Source organism: Vulpes lagopus, chromosome 2, assembly GCF_018345385.1.
Source record: "Vulpes lagopus strain Blue_001 chromosome 2, ASM1834538v1, whole genome shotgun sequence".
Lineage (NCBI taxonomy): Eukaryota > Metazoa > Chordata > Mammalia > Carnivora > Canidae > Vulpes > Vulpes lagopus.
In genome coordinates this window covers 140,377,716-140,395,342 of record NC_054825.1, presented here as the reverse complement: position 1 = coordinate 140,395,342, position 17,627 = coordinate 140,377,716, and the positions used below count along the sequence as shown (strand labels likewise).

Sequence of the window (17,627 nt, the reverse complement as noted above, 5' to 3'; positions counted from 1 at the left end):
ATATTTATGTTCCATGTTCCTTTACTCAGACAGTTACTGAAGGATGCATCTCATTGAAACAAAGGATTAAATCAAGGAAGAAGAAATGGGATACGGAAAACAGGTGTTCTAACACAGGAGAGAGGCAAAGGGAATCTCCAATACGATGAAGGTGGATCCCAGCATGACAGCCCAGAACCAGGAACAGCAGGCAACCAGTCCAGATTGTAGCAGTGAGGACAGGACCATAGACAGAAAAGTGGAGAGGTCTCTAAAATGAATGAATCAGAAAATAGCAATATGACTTATTTAAAAATATGGAGATTTATAAATGTCAATACAATAAAAAAATGTCAAAATTACTTCACTTTTGTGATTAGCAGGACAGAGTACTACTGTTGTTTTAGTTGCCTTTTAGTACCATTAGATGTTTCTTAAATAATATGCATGTGTAATTTTGACTCAAAAATAATATACTTGTGGTATGGTCACAACTGCAATGTTTAAAAATGAAATGTTAATAGTAGTTATCATTAGCACTATAGATAATATCTCTTCTTTCTGCTTTTCTCTGTTTTCACTTATTTCTATTGTGAGTACATGACACTTCAATGCAAAAATAAGAAAAAAATTTAAGTTTTAAATAACAATATAAAAATCCAGCCATTTAAAAAAATAAGTAAAACATCCTTCCATTTACCAATTTCAATTAGCCTGAGGAAAAAATGATTTTAGGGAGGCAAAGTTGATGAGAGAAATGTCTCAGGTATTGGGCACCCAGCTACAGAGAAGCTACCTCCATACTCCTCTCAAACCAATCTATCTCTCTGCCAATTTTTTCTTTTGACTTCCTCCTTACAAGCCAACACATGAAATATTTTTCCAAAATAACTTCATTTTAACTATACCTTCCAATGCTGTCCATAAATTAGAATGTGTTTCTTGGCAATGTCCATTCTGTCCCAAGCCATTGCCAGATTTAATTGTTCTGATGCTGCTAAATTTGTGCCTAGGGTAAAAGAAGAGAACAATCATATATCTTATTTAAAATATCAACATTAAAAAAATACCAAGTTCCATGGAATGTGAAAAGAGGAAATCTGGAAGAAATGTAACCCTCTTTAGACACTCACCCTTGAGCAGAGCCGTTAGGATTGCTAAATCAAGGTCTTGTGACTCCTCGGAATCAGCATCAAATATGGTAATCTATAAGAGTTGAGAAACAGGAAGCCATACATTTTGGAAACTAGCAAAGAAATGTTTTCAAAAAGTACCCACAAAATGTGTTCTAGAGGTAATGAATTGACCAAAACAATGCAAAAAAAAAAAAAAAAAAAACCCACACAGAGTTAATCTTCTTCATTAGTTACTCTCTTTTTACTTATAGAAAACTTCTTACATAGGTTAATGGAGAATTGTGAACATTTAGAGAGAAAAAAAAACTGAAAAATCTACCTATCCTACAGGAAACATATAAAAAAAATTTAATACACTGAATTTACTACTCATTCACTAGGATAAAAAGAAACTCATTATCAATTCCTTATGAAAAAAAAATCATTCCTTTTGAAGAGATATCACAAAATATATTGCTTCTGTTTACCTCATCTTAGAAACTAAGATTTTTGCTTTTTTTAATGAGAGGTGAATCCTCAAGGATTCAGTCACAAAATACATGAGGCAATTACAATGCAATTAATGAGTAGAAAGGGCAGCACAAATAATCTTCACAATGTCTGTGTCCAGTGCACCCTGCCATGAGGCTAATTTTTTTAAGACAAGAATTTTATTTCTGATTATAAAAGTGCCTGGTGTCTCAGTCAGTTGAGTGCCCAACTCTTGGTTCTGGCTCAGATCACAATCTCAAGGTCTAAGATGGAGCCCTGCTTAGAGCTCCATGCTTAATGTGGAATCTCCTTAAGATTCTTTTTTCCTCTGCCTCTCCTCACTCCTTAAATAAATTAATTAAAGAAAAAGAAAAAAAGAAAAGATTGTCTGCAGTTAATGAATGTATCTCAGTCTTTCAAAATGAAATTATGGGATGCCTGTGTGGCTCAGTGGTTGAGCTTCTGTCTTCAGCTCAGGGCATGATCTCAGGGTCCTAGGACTGAGTCCAAATCAGGCTCCTTGCATGGAGCCTGCTTCTCCTGTCTCTGCCTCTCTGTCTCTCATGAATAAGTAAATAAAATCTTTTTTAAAAATGAAAATATATTTTATATAGTCAAGGGAACTATTCAACAAAAAGAGTCAAGTCTGGTGAGCCCAGATATACCACTAACTAGTCAGTCTGGGGGAAACATCTTAAGGCCACTGAATCTCAGATTCCTCATCCACAAGGTGAGAGGAACCCACTAAATAATCTCTAAGATTCCACAAAGGTAGAAAACCTTTGCTTCCACAATTCAAGTATTGGCTCGCCCCTCTATGTGCATGAATAAAATCAGCTCTTAATTATGCAGGAGCTGAAGACCTAATTCCTAAGAAGTGCAAACCTTTGGCACCTACTCTAGTTTCCTCTTGATGATTACATGTACATTACTCTCTTTGATAACAGGAAGACACAAATCTCTTTAAGATGCCCATTCCTTTCTTTATTTTTTTTTTTAAGATTTTTTATTTATTTATTTGACAGAGAGAGAGAGAGAACACAGGTAGGCAAAGTGGCAGGCAGAAGGAGAGAAAGAAGCAGACTCCTTTGCAGGGCTCAACCCCAGGACCCCGGGATCATGACTAGAGCCGAAGTCAGAAGCTTAACCAACTAAGCCACCCAGGCACCCCTAGATGCCCATTTCTTATTGGTTTTTGTGAGAAATAACAAATGCAGTAGACCGCATACAAGATTTCATCTCTGACCCCACATTTCTGTTCTACCATTTTGTAGCCACATGACTCTGGGCAAATCACTTAAATTCTCTAAGTTCTAGCTTTGGCATCTCTGAAACTGGAATAAAAGATCACTGCCATATTGAACTCACTCATGGGGCCACTTCAAGGTGAAAAAAATACATCTGAAAACATGTTAATTGTAGACATGGTTGTTATTTTTTTGTTATTAGGTCTGCTGAAACCAAGTGTTTGTCATGTATGTTTAGCTATGCTTTGTCCACCCTGAGCTTGTTCAATTGTTTATTTTTGTTTTTGTTTTTGAGGCCAGGTGCTTAAGTATTATCAAAATCTTGAATGATTTGGTCTAGCCTTTGAATTCTAGAAAGATCACTGTGAATCATGACATATTTGCATATTTACTATAATTGTTGGCTTCATCTCATCCAACTCATTGATAAAACTTTGGGTCAAAGTACCCTAAAACACTAAAATCTTTTCCTGAATCTACATTATGTTCACAGACCATAGTTTTATGGCCTTCATTTGTCCCAGAGTATATACTTGTATTCCCCAGTGTTCAGTGCGTTCCCAAAGATCACCTGCAGGACCTACTGGGATGTTATGATGCAGTCATCTAAGCCAGCAGATTAGACTTCTTTTAAAACATGGAGCTGCTCTTTTACCCTCTGAAAATATTTATGTGTGATCTTCACTAAATGTGGTCACTTTCTGTAATACTTTATACTAAGTTTTTTTCCTAAGTGCACTCTGAAATTTGAAGCATTGTGAGGAGGTGGGGAGAGGAGGAAATAAAAAGCCAAGTTTACCCAACTAACAGTCAAGTTCTACCGAGTTCTATACAATCAAATTAAAATGAAAAGCTCCTTGTTTCGAGAGCACCTAGCTGTCTCCGTCGGAAGAGTGTGTGACTCTTGATTTTGGGATCATGAGTGTGAGCCCCAAGTTGGGTGTAGAGATTACTTTTAAAAATAAAATAAAACTTAAAAAAAAACTCCTTATTTTTAAAAGTTGTGGAAATAAATATTACAACTGATACAAATTATCAGTTTTTAAAGTCAGTTGAGTTATCAACTCATCATACTCACAGAATCCCTGTGCACCATACACTCCATTAGAATTTGAAAAAGGTGCTTGGACTGTTTAAGACTAAAGTTAAAAGCATTCTGAATCATGCAGATGATCTCCTCCTTCACCTGAGGACGTAGGGCCCTGAGAGAGAGAGATAAATGGTCATGACTCAGCACAATGCAGAGAAAGGATGGAGCCAGCAACTTCAGCGGGGGAGCACCTGTGTGTCCAACCCTACTGAAGAGGATTCCTTGCACAGTTCTGCTCTGAGAGCAAGTGAGCAGGAAGCAAAGGGAAGCAAGGTAGCAGGAGCCTGAATTTGAAAGCAAGCATGGATGGATCTACTAGGATCCTGGAAAGAATGCACTCTGGGGCAAGGTTCTGGAGCTGACAGATTTCTAAAACATGCTTATTAAGTAAATGGGTGGGGTCAATATTTTAGCTCATAGGCATTAGATTTACTTAACACAGGAGAAAGACCACGCTTTTAAAATTGGAAGAATCACATTAGATAGACGGATGGCCAGAGAGAAACCACCTTTTTTATTTGAAAAGGCTAAAGAAAACCTTAAATAAACACAATGTATACTAATGCCAGGATGCTGATTTCCCCAATTCCTGCTCTTTTTCCTAATGGGAAATGAATCCGAAGGTGATCTAGGTCCAGCACTGGTCTTCTCCCTCACTCCCACCTTGAAAGTGCTTTTACCCCTTCCCCCCACCCCACCCCACCCCAGCTCACACAGGGTTCTAGAGCTCCTGAGAGAGACAGGCCATTCTTCAGCTATGGAAACAGCAACTTACATCAGTGAAGGGCATTCTGGCATTAACTAATACATATAAAAATCACTGAAAAATTAATTATAGTCTCAATCTCTGGCCTCCAAGATATGTGGCCCACATAAATGGAGAGCTTAAAGAACTAAAATGGAGGAATAAATAGTTACCATGGTTTAAAAACTGAGGAGTCAGCCACTCACCCTTCATCTGCTAAGTGTTTGTGGGTAAAGGCCAGGAGGTCGGCAGCCCTGCCTGTGCCTTCACACACCACCACCGGGTCTTTGTCTCTCACAATCTCCCATACAGCGAGGATGACATTGGGACCTCCTTCCACCACCAGCCCCACCACAGGCACCCCTTGTCTTGAGCCTGTTTTGGATGACAGACAATACCAAACTGTTACAAAGAAACCCTATATTGGCCAGTCATCCATGTTACTTTCCTGGACACAAGTCTTTCAATTACCCCATATACCTAATACTTAAGCTCACCTCTCTTCCTTCCTTGACTCACTCAGGCTTCCCTAGTTCAAGACCAAGCCAGAAGCTTGGACTTTCAATAAACTTGCATAAATATGGTAAGAGCTTCTTCAAGCTTTCCCCATTTAACAAAGTAGCCAAAGATTTTCATTAATTTAAATTTTTTTTAAAAAATTAGTCTTCAAGAAATTTCTACTTTTCATTGTGGAAAACTTCAAGCATATTTTGAAAAACAAAAATATGGATCCCAATATAACTATCACTCATCTCCAGAAATGATCAAACTTGCCAATCTAATCAACTTCTAATGATGATATTTCTAAGAACAAGATGGAATGGATAACTTTCAGACTTTTACATTTCAATGTATTCCACTTTTCACTGTTTAAATTTCTTATCATGAGTACACATTTTATTAAAGAAGGAAGACCAAAAAAAAAAAAAAAGGAAAGACCATGGAGTCTTTCTTTTTGAAGATATTGAATGAAAAAAAGTTACAGAATGATATATGTATAGTATAATCCTTTTTATACATTTTTTTAAAGATTTTATTTATTTATTCATGAGAGACACAAGAGAGAGAGAGAGGCAGAGACACAGGCAGAGAGAGAAGCAGGCTCCTTGCAGGAAGCCCGATGTGGGACTCAATCCCGGGTCTCCAGGATCATGCCCTGGGCTGAAGGTGGCACAAAACCACTGAGCCACCTGGGCTGCCCACCTTTTTATATTTTTAAAACCACATACATGAGTATGTATTTTATATAATGTTTGCATTATGTACAGGTATTTATATGTGCTTGCATGATACATGTGTATATGTGTGCATAAATGTTTATTATATGTACATACCCGTGTATACATTTAGATATATCCATATCCATGCATGTGTATAAATATTTGTACATATACACATTTTATATATATATACATTTTTATATATTTATGTGTATATATATTCATTCTACACTATATATATATATACATATATATATAACCAGAAACTCTGGAAGGGTACACATCAAACTATTAATAATGGAGAAGGGAAGGAAAGATTTGGGGAAAACTTGAGGAACTTGTTTATTCTATAGACTTACTTAACTTTTATGCTGTACATGTACTGATATATTTAAATCAACATTTTATTTTACTTTTCTAAAGAAGTAAAATTGGCAGGCAATACCACGCTCACACTGGACATCAGAGGACTTTATCCCAGGCCCTTTAACAGACCCTCCTCTGGCCATGCCACCCCCTCACAGTGCAGGGTCTACAGGACCAATGGTTGAGAGAAGCCTGTGCCCTCTCCCCTACTTGCCCTAGACCCCCAAATTCCTGCTTCCAGGGGATGTCGGGCCTATGCCCCAGATATGTTCTCCCCCAGGACATACTTGACAGTGACCCTGGGATGTAGGGAGGGGAAGATAAGAGCTTGGACATACAGGCTAGGGTGTCCAGGTGACTATGTGTGTGTAAAACCCCTGGCAGGGAGGGACAGAGCCAGGAGCAGAAAGAGAAGTAGAGACAATGACACAGATGGAAAAAAACTTTTGTAAGAAAGTCTCTTATGCTCTATATAATGAAATACTATGCAGCCCTGAAAGATGTGTTAAACTAGGCTTACTGATGTGGAAATGTACCCATATTTACTGGCAGAGAGAAGACTACAAATGAAGCATGGTTATTATATAAATCTAGTGTTCAACATTTTTAAAAAATGTTGCTCTGTGTGTGTGTAGAAAATTCCTAATAGGGATGCCTGTGCAGCTCAGTGGTTGAGCATCTGCCTTTGGCTCAAGGCATGATCCCAAGGTCTAGGGATCAAGTCCTCCATCAGGCTCCCCTGCCTGTTTCTCCCTCTGCCTCTCTCTCTCTGTCTCTCTTTCTCTCTCTCTCCCTCTGTTTCATGAATAAATTAATTAAAATCTTTTTTGAAAAAGGAAAGAAAATTTCTGAGAGCATATATATGAAAATGTTGACAATGGCTAGTTTTATTGGGAGATTATGGAAAACCTTTCCTTCTCCTATATGTTATCTTTGCTTTATCTGAATATGAGAGTATATAGCACTCTTACCATCACAAAAGAATCAATAAGGTAAAAAGGGAATTCAATTTCTACTGGGTACATCTTTCTTGAAGCAATAACTAATTCCCACAAAAATAAAAATATTTGTGATTGTCTTCTACAAAAAGAATCTTACTGATGCTAATTAAATTTGTTAAAAAGGAAAAAAAATTGTCAAGTTTTTGCTGAGAAATCTCACTACACAACTGCTTTTATTCTTGGCCCCCAGGGTTAGGCAAGAATATGATATCATGCCTCCAAATTAAAAGCTCCTATAATAAGACATCCTAGGAAAGCACTCTTCTCCACTGTCAGTTGGATTATGAAGAGATACCATGGCATTAATGCATGCATCTGATCCTATGCTTTCTATTCTTAGGAACTGACATTGGCCACATTTCAAACAGCTGAAACCCCGGAATTCCTATAGCAACTTTATGATATCAGGGTTTAGGGGGTTTTGATTTTTGGGGGTTTTTTCTAAGTACTCTTGGCCAATATCAAGGGTTTTCCAGGGACTCCAAGCAAGAAGTCCTGCTGAATAATAAAAAAAAAAAAGAAAGAAAGAAATCAACAAAATATTTAACTATTTTCATTCCATCCAAATAAATCCTTTTTGAGCAGTACAAATACAAGTAGAAAACCTCCCTAGTGAGCATTGTGGGCACAAAGATCAGCTTTGATATGTAAGAGTTTGAGGTCATTGGGGGCTTTTTTCTTTTGTCCTCCTTTCCTTTCCTCTATTTCCTTTCTTCTTCTCTTCCTTGTCCTTCTCCTCCTTCTTCCTTCCTTTCTTCCTTCCCTGTGTATGTGTGTGTATGTGTGTGTGTAGGTACCTTACTGTTTTTGCTCCTTCATACTGGTTCTTGTTAGAATAATGTTACCAATCCACTGAAATGGACTCTACATTCTTTTACACACAAAGCGAAACTCTCCGAATAAATCCTCAGTTTCAAGATCTTTGAAAGTAGAAGTGTTACTTGGTGCTATATGCAAGCTTCAGGTTGTATCCACGCATCCACAAATGGAGAATCAGCAGGGTTACAATAAGAAAGATAAGATTTTGCTCTCCTGGGGCACACATTCTGATGCTGTACGAAACCCCTGAGCAATTTTTGTGGTGAGCATAGGTCAACAGAGGCAACAGGATATTTTAGGCAATCGATAGTTCAGACCTCTAAAGGAGCCCTCACCCATGGGACTCTTCTTCAGAGCCAGTCCCTAACCAGTCCTCTCCTTGTCTCTCTTTTCCTCTCCTCTCCTCTGTGGGTCTCCCTTATCCTCACTCACACCTACTCCACAGAGGACCACATATCTGATCTTCTCTCTCCTTTTCTTACATAAATAAGCCTCCAACCCTCATTCACACTAAGCTCTAAGTGACTGGCAACAATTCCAAGGGTCCCTCCCACACCTACCCTCCCAAAAAGGAAATTAAGCCTATATCAAAGGAAGATAAAAGAAAGAAACAGATATTTACTGAGGGCATACGATGTACCCAACACTATCCTAGGCACAGCAAGCATACATTATCTCAATTCTCACAACAAAGGGCAGGCAATTCCTTCCCTTTTATATTAAGAAAACTGTTCAACAAATATTAACTTCCTTGGCCAAGGTCATCGACAGTAGTAGTAGACAGTAGTCTGCCTCAGGAGATCAAGGTGAAAAAAACTCAAAGGACATTCAGCACTTCTGGCCAAAAGTCAAAAGTTGAAGAGGACTTGAGCCTTTCAAGGGGCTTTGGCTCCCTGGTCTTCTGCCCCCAGGGTGGGAACATTTTATGGAAGATTTAACTCATGAAAAGAGGCAGAGGCCCACTTTCTGCTGCCTTCTATGAAAAGTCACCATTTTTTCAGGCAGCACCTACCTTTTCACACCTCCCCTCCCTTCTCCCTCCTATAGGTACCACTGTTAAAAAAAGAGACAACAAGCCCAAAATAGAGTCACTTGTGCTAAGCTCCACAACAGCAAACCAAGATTTAATACCTTACCTAATTGCAGTTGCAACCTCTCCCAGGAATGTAACCTTTAACCAGTCAGTCTGGAATTACCTGGTTGGCACTATTGAGGTCATCTGCCCCCACCCCCACTCCACCTTCCCCCAACGGAAGGTGACCTTGCCCAAAACAATCCACTCCTTGTCAGAATAACTCCCCTGACACACCTCCTTCTGCCCATAAAAGTTTTCTATTCTGTCTATCTCCTTGGAACTCCTCTCCATCTGCCAGATGGGATGCTGCCCAACTGATGAATCACTAAATAAGACCAGTAAGATCTTTACGTATACTCAGCTGAATTTTTTTTTTAACACTACCAAAATGGCTATCTCAAAGCATCCCTTGGAAGCAGCACACAACACTGAAACTTTCAAAGGTCCCTATTTCTAAAAGCCCTGTCTGGTTTTAACCTTTCCCTATCTGGGGCATGAAATGCCATCTTAGCTGATCAAACTCATGCCCCACTCTTCTCAGGCCAGCCTCCTTACTGCTCTTCAGTCATTCCCATTCTGGCATCAATACTCCCCACAAGCACACTAGCATCTTCCACTCATCCTACCCTACAAACAGCTGGGGGCTATGCTAAAGTCTCCACTGTTCTAGAAAACCTCTATGATGACTATGATGTCCTCTAAGACTTCTTCCTCTCTCCTGTCACGCACAATTCCACACCACTTCACATCCTGCTTTCTTCTGGCTGTGGGTTCACATTTGTTCATTTAAGGCAAGGACCAACTTGGATGTCTCTACTCTGTATGGATAACGAAGGAGTGCCTTTTTCCAGAGCAGCCCCCCAGCGAGGCCCTATTGGTTGAGCCTCTGGTACTCACGGCTGTGTATTTTCTGCAGAGAGAGGTACTTTTCCAGATTCCTCCTGAGCTTCATCTCATTTCCATACTTGCCCACAGTCCCATCATCGGACAAGATGAAGTGGGAATGCATGCTGTTGAGTGTGGTAAGCTTGCTAAGGGGGTTGCCCAGAGTCTGGTACAGGCATACCACCTGGAAGACAGTAAAGATGAGAAGCTCAGAACTCAAGGTCCTTCCCTGGGCTCAAATGCTCCATAAGGCCTGTCCAGCACCACAGAGCTCCTGCCAAGATTAATAAGTACTACCTAGAACAGTGTTTGTCACGCTATCTGTGATGAAGGATCAATTTGTTTTTTTTAATATCACATTTTTTGATGGATTAGTATGTGGTCCTATGTGTAACCAGCATTTGGCTCATCCTACACGAGGATGAGGTCTCTCTCATCCTACATGAGGATGAGGTCTCATACTACATAAGACTCATGGCATAAGTTCAATAACTCTCACACACACTGTGCTCAACACAATAAGCCCACTGGCCATATGCTTAGACATCACAGCACTGTCACATTGCTAAAAATGGTTCTAAATATTTATTTTTAATTTCTGTACTTATCTTGTCTCATACCATTATAAAACAATTCAAAGAGGTGCAGTGATATGCAGACTACATCACTATCCCAAAAATATGCCTTTCAGTAGACCTATTCGAGAACAATATTGTGATATCACTTTTTTTTTCAAGTATTCCAAATGAAATGAAGAATAACAGCCAACCAAGTGAATGGATATCCATCCATAAAACTTACATCCAGATCTTTATTGATACTTGTGGATTCTTCCTTAAGCTACTCCAATTCTTACTTGTTTTTAGAGACAAAAGCACAGTATTTGGAGTCAGAGAGTACAAGTTTAAGTCCAGACTCTTCTATTTCCTAATTTTAACTCGGGGTAACTCTTGTCTCCTTTCTCGGGCTTACTTTCCTCATGTATAAGTGAGGATAATAATTCTTACAGCAGAGGGTACTTCTGAGGCTTAAAAGAAATAATGATGGGAAAAGTACTATAAACTTTACCAACACTAGTCTTTAAAAGTTATCTTTTTTTAATATTTTATTTATTTATTCATGAGAGACACAGAGACAGGCAGAGGGAGAAGCAGGCTTCATGCAGGGAGCCTGTTGTGGGACTCGATCCCAGGATCTGGGATCATGACCTGAGTCGAAGGCAGACGCTCAACCACTGAGCCACCCAGGCATCCCTAAAAGTTATCTTTATTAATTCCTAAGTGTGACACTGACACCAGAAACCAAAAAGGAAAATAATTGATAGATTTAATACATCTTAAGCATCTTATCACACTATTAATATCGTTTTTATGCAAGTAAAAATGGACAATAATAGAGGAAAGGTTAAATTATATTATTATTAAAGTATAACAGTTCAGTAGAACATTATCAGGCATGAAAAATCAGAATGCACTCTTGGTCCCCAGAATACAATTTCCCACTAAAAGAAATCAGTCATTTCTCAAGGAGCAAAAAATATACATTATTAGCCTGGAAATCTTTTTTCATACCAAAACACAAAGAAGCAATGAAAAACAACTAGAATTGTGTTAAAAGGACTCAAGACAACTTGAAAAATTTCCACTGGCCAAAATGGGACAATTTGGGCATAATTAAAAGTAATAACTAGAATAGAATAATTAATTGAAATATACTAAATAAATTATGTTTGATACATTTCAATTCAGGAACCAAAAAAAAAAAAATCTCATTGTTCACCTTGGAGGTAAATAACAAATCAGTGCTTTGAAAATTGGAAAATAAAGAGAAAGAATCAAGCATTTACTCTGCCCTTTCCCATACAACTATACCACAAGGTAAACCAAATGGTTGATGAGAAAATGTTTCCCTTTAAGAAAGAATATTATAATTAAATATCAGCATTTGCAACTCAGTTGAGATCATGAATCTAGGCAAGTACATCATGAAAAGAAAAACAATCATATGTTACAAGGGAAGGACACATCTCTTATGGTATAAACTTGCACACACAAAAGAACTTGCATTTGATCATACTTTTAGATCAAACTACCAATTTATAGGATATTCAGGAATTGTTAGTTTGAAATGTTAATATGAAAATGGCAATGTGGTTATGCATTTTTTAATTGTCCACATATTTCAGAAATATCTACTTATTGGTATTTAGAAATATCAAAGTACTGGTGAATTAACTGCTAAATTAGAAATATTGGTTAAAATATTTACTAGTGACATTATTTGATGTCTGGAATTTGCTTCAAAATATTGGACTGAAGAGGTAGGGAATGGATAAAGGGATAGATGAAACAAAGTTAACTCTGAGCTCATAACTGTTGAAGCTAGGAAATGGGTACATAGGATTTCACTATTTTAATCTGTCTACTCCTTAATATGTTTGAAATTTTTCAAAATGAAAGTTAAGGTAAACCATATACATGTCTATATTAATGACAGAGAAGTAACTGTTAAATAGTTAAGCTAAAAAAACAGATTCACATTGGTGGGTTTCTTTTACCACTTTTTTTCATACAAACTTTTTTACTATACATATGTACACATACTTAGAATTCTGGAATGATACACGCCAAGATATTAATAGTGGTTATCTTTCCTCTTCCTACCCTTTGTAATACCTGAGATTTTTATCAGAAATATACACTATTCTTATAAACAGTCTTAGACAAGTCCATTCCCTATAGAAAAACAGGATGAAAGAATCGATACACAGGAATGAATAAAGCAGAGTCCTAAAAGATAGGGAAGAGGAGGGTCAAATTATGAATGTTCCTTGTTTTATCGCAAACACACCGCTACAAGAAATTGAACTATTACTCTGAGCAAGACAGGAGCCACTGAAGGGTTTTTCATAGGAGAGTAGCATGATCTGATTTATATTTTAGAAGAATCGTTCTCGCTACTGTATTGAGCTTAGATTAGAAGAAGTGACAAGGGTGAGAAATGGGAAAGCTATTTCTATAGTCATCCAGGTGACACAAAATGGTGTCTTGGACCTGCTCAGTAATGGTGGGGGTAATGACAAAAGGTCAGATTCTGGATATATTTTTATATTTCAAGTAAAGCTGAGATAATTTACTGATGGATTAGGTTTGCAGTGTGAGACAGAGATCATTCCAGGATGAGTCTAATGTTTTTGGCTTGAACAACTGCAAGAATGGGATCATCATTTTCTAAGATAAGGCAAGTGGGAAGACAAAAGTTGATTTGGGTTATATTACATTCAAGATGTCTTTTAGATACCCAGGTATAGTGCTGAATTGGCAATTGGACACACATTCATTTCTTTTTGTTGTGAATAGGTTGTCTACTTACATCTTTTCCAATAAGATCTCTCTGGTTCTCAATGACACCCCAAGGAGGGATTCCAACTGTCCAGATTTTTCTCAAGGACTGGAAGGAATGGGCTTTTAGGGCATCCCCAACGTGTTTGGACACGCCTATGAGCAATCAGTTTAGAGATGAAATTTTAACACAAAAATCATGCAAAACACCGTGACTGCTAGAAAGAGACAAATGGGCAGAAATATGTAAAGGGCCATTCTTAGGGAAAGTTACTGGCACAGTGGAATGAATTTCTGATATCTTTGCTTCCTCTACTCTTTTAACACCTCTTTCTCCTATCTCTGACCTCTTTACCTGAACAATTCTCCTCTCCCTTTGGGCAATTTTTGCTTACAACCTCAGTTCTGCCCCTATTTTTGACTGACCAGAAAGTCCTCAAGGCCAACATGAATGCTCTATTTTGTTTTTCCTCTAACCTTCTCTACTGCCCCAACAAAACAACCTGTGGATATGCCCCTTGCTTCATTGAAGTAAATTAATTTAATAGCTTTATATACATAAACATTCCAAAACTAATGCATTCGTATTTGCCCTTTTGGAATTAATAATAACAACAATAATAATAATAGCCAGCACTGACCAAACTCTTACAATGCACCAGTAGCTTTTTAAAGGGTTTACATGTATTTACACTTTAAGTAGAAACTTTAATTTTATTTAATCCATTGTACAGACAAGAATTGAGTAATGAGGTGAAGCTGATGGTCCAGATGTCCCACCCTGAGCATGCGGACCCCAAGGATTTGTGGTTGAATGGGGTCAGATTCGGATTATTGTTTAAGAAAGCTTCAGGTAGGTCTCATTTCTTATTTCTTTTGTTTATATGAAGTATTTCAATAGTCTTCACACTATTATATGTGTTCCTTAATTGGTCCTAACCTAAAATGTTAAAAAAAAAAAAAAAACTCACAAAAAAGGGGTAAGTGAAATAAAGCATGTGTTGTTTAAAAGGGAAACCACAGCCCAAAATGGAATCACTTAAGCAAAGTTATCAAATTGGGGCTTAATACCTAACCTAACCTAACTGCAGTTCCAACCTCCCCCAGAATGCAGTCTTAATCACTCAATTAGAAATTTTCTGATCAGCACCAAGGAGAGATAATCTATCACAAGGCTCTCCCATCCACAAAGGAAGATGATTAGACCCCCTGTCATTCCCCCTAAGGGAAGGTGACCTTGCCTGGAACAATCCTCCCTTTTCTTTTGCTAATAACTTCCTTGCCCCACCCTCCTTCCCATAAAGGCCTTCCATTTTGTACAACTTCTCTTTACTTACTATATGGAATGCTGCCTAATTCATGAATTGCTTAATAAAGCCAATTATATCTTCAAATTTTCTCAGCTGTATTTTTGTTATTGACTTTACCCTAGCAAGTTTAGCTCACACCCAAGCCTGCACTGTCCATACTTGCATGGATTCCATGTCCTTTCAAACCTCACCATAGTCTAAAATTCATGAAAAGACTATTTTCTTTGCCAGAAGTTTACTCAAAGTTGTATTAAAATAGCATGTTTTAACAATGATAAAAACACATTCCAGGAAAGTCTATGACTCTTCTGGGGTTTTTTCTAGTTACTACACTTTTCATCTTTCTCATGCCACCATGTCTCCTGGGAGCACTGTAGAGCAGATATTAGGTGCCATACTGCCTGATTGAGTTAGAAGAGGGAATTTAAAAAACAAAAGAATCTGAAGCAGGGAGTGCACTTTACCAGTATTAATGCCTTCCGTTATTATCCATGCTCCTGTTGTCTCTGCAGCTTTGACCAAACCTTGGCTGAAGATCTCTTTAAGTTTGGAGGGCATCTTGAAGTTCTGGATGCCCCCATGGACAGAGATCACCAGCTTTGGCAATTCCATCTTCCACTCTTTCAACATTAAATGTAACAGATGATCCAACTTGGTATCATAAGAAGTCCTAATATACTGGAAGATATGCATATACACATGTACATAAAATAGGAAAAACTATATGCCAGTAACAATGAGCACACAGCAGGGCAGCTGAAATAGCCAAAACTTAAAAGGAAGTGTCTGAGATTTCTTTAAAAGTTCATCTTTGTATAATGGAAACATTTACTTTGAAAGGATCCCACACCCCCTGTAAGTTCCTTCTGGGAATTACAAGTCACGGTAGGAAGGCTTCCTCTGGCTTTCAGGGTTGGCCCACCAATGTTCTCTAGAAGGTCTAAGATGAGGCAGGAATACTTCAAACTGGCAAAAAACGCTACTCCAGGAAACCCATTTAAAAGAAAAAAGGCTTTTAGAAATAGGTAAAATGGGGTTTTTCATACATCCTATGACTTAATTTACTTGACTATTTCATGTATTTCCACAATTTAAATTGAATTATAATCCAGGAGAATGTATATTTATTTTACTGTAAATTTTACATTCTAACCATTCCCTTTATATACAATTATCCCACCAAAAACATCTTTTTCTAAAACAAATACTTTTCACAAGAGTCATATTTTTAGTTAGTCAGTGTAACCAAAAGAAGAGAGAAATTCTAATCAGCAGGTTAGACTGGAATCATTTTGTGTTCTTCCTAAGATCATAGCTGGCTCTCTTTTTCCAACAGATGCAGCCACATTCAGACTGTTAAAATCATATTGAGATGAGTTTGCCAGCCTCAAGCATAGCCAAACAACACTAAGATTAAGTCAGCTTTGCCTGGATAAGGGAACCTGATCCCTGGATAAGAAACCATGAATTAGAAAACCAAAAAGAATCACAGGCGCTGCTCTTCAGATATATGCAGAGAAAATTATTGCCTTATCTTCCAGAATGTGATAGTGACTTAAAACAATTGTCTGTTCATCTTTGAAATTCTTAAAACACAATCCCTTTAATTACTAAAATGTTAGAATTCCTAAACATTGAGTTGGTACAGTCATCACAGTAGGTAATAGAACCTAAAGATGATCAGGATTCACTTGGTCAGTGAAAGAAATGAGTTGCCATGGCTTTCCTACATATTCAGGTAGGAGGGGAAAAAATAAAAGTTGACCTTTGTGAAATGGTCTGTGTTGCTCTGCATGGTGAACAAAGGCAGGAGGCAGCTCTGATGTGGCTCAACGGTTCACCTCTTTCTCCTGGGTGCCTCTTTCTTTCATCTAGAAGTCCTTCTACTCCTAGCAGATACTCTGAGATTTCAGATAAACAACCTTGATCAACTAAATGATCAGTACTAGTCTTTTCTTCCAAAGGCCAACCCAAAATGGTGCTAAAGGTTAATGGCTTTCTTTCCCCCACCCCCTCCTTTATAACTAACTCAGGCAGATTCTTAACTGGCCTGAATTCTCCTCAAATCCTTTGTAGAATGAGGTGGGAGGGATAAAACCGGGTATGGGAAAGCAGAGGGAGATAAGTAACCAACTCTCACAGCTCCTCTCACCGTAAACATGAAGAACAATTCTGGGCTTAAATATAAAGGAATAGCTTCTTCTCTTCTGAGAAACCAAGTAAAATGCACTCAGGTACTCAGGATGTAATGGCAATCTAACGCTAAGTATAAAACCTATTAGTGATCAGGAGATCTGTTGAACCATATTTTCTGTTCTATATGCACCATACTCTCCCTTGGCCTTCCCACAAGCCCAAAGTGTTCTTACCAAACACCTCACTCACCTTTCTGATCTCAGCTTAGGGGTCCCTACTTTCAGATGGCTTCCTTCACACACACACACACACACACACACACACACACACACACTGCCCCAGAAAAACAGGAGTTACCCTTTCCATTTTCTTGAAGAACCCTGTATGTCCATCCAAAGCATTCTCTGCCCCTGCCCCCACCTGTAGTAACTGTATATTTATTTCCTGTTTCCCTCACTAGACTGTAAGCAATGTTAATACATGGAATGTATGCTCTTTGGACAGCAAAGTATGAGCACCTCATAAATATTTGTCAAATGGATGAAAAAATGAGGAAATGAAGATGATACAAATAAACATAAAAGCAAAAGGAAGAAGACTAAAGCGAAAGGGGAAGATTACATACAGGGTTCCAGAAGAGTCAGCTTCCAAAAAGGATCACAGAGAAGAATAAAGGCAATTTTCTCACCATCTAAAGAAAACATCTATGCACAAAGCTAAATGCAAGAGGATTAAGAATTGGAATTATTATGGTAAAACTATATTATGAAACTTGATTATGACTACATTATTAAGAACTGTTGTTT

The 17,627-nt window shown here is 38.0% G+C and overlaps 1 protein-coding gene across 5 annotated transcripts in view; it reads right to left on the bottom strand.

Moving 5' to 3' along the window:
• Positions 1-17,627, bottom strand: part of TRPM6 (transient receptor potential cation channel subfamily M member 6) — a 155,187-nt gene that overhangs the window by 83,532 nt on the left and 54,028 nt on the right. For 4 of the 5 annotated variants that reach the window (XM_041744711.1, XM_041744710.1, XM_041744712.1 and 1 more), the window contains 7 exons: positions 15,150-15,363; positions 13,407-13,531; positions 10,047-10,218; positions 4,875-5,043; positions 3,912-4,035; positions 1,113-1,185; positions 888-988 (listed from right to left, as the gene is read on the bottom strand). In XM_041744711.1, the coding sequence (XP_041600645.1) occupies positions 888-988; positions 1,113-1,185; positions 3,912-4,035; positions 4,875-5,043; positions 10,047-10,218; positions 13,407-13,531; positions 15,150-15,363 (978 nt within the window). The remainder of the gene's footprint in view (positions 1-887; positions 989-1,112; positions 1,186-3,911; positions 4,036-4,874; positions 5,044-10,046; positions 10,219-13,406; positions 13,532-15,149; positions 15,364-17,627) is intronic. The other variant, XM_041744714.1, reaches the window with a different exon arrangement.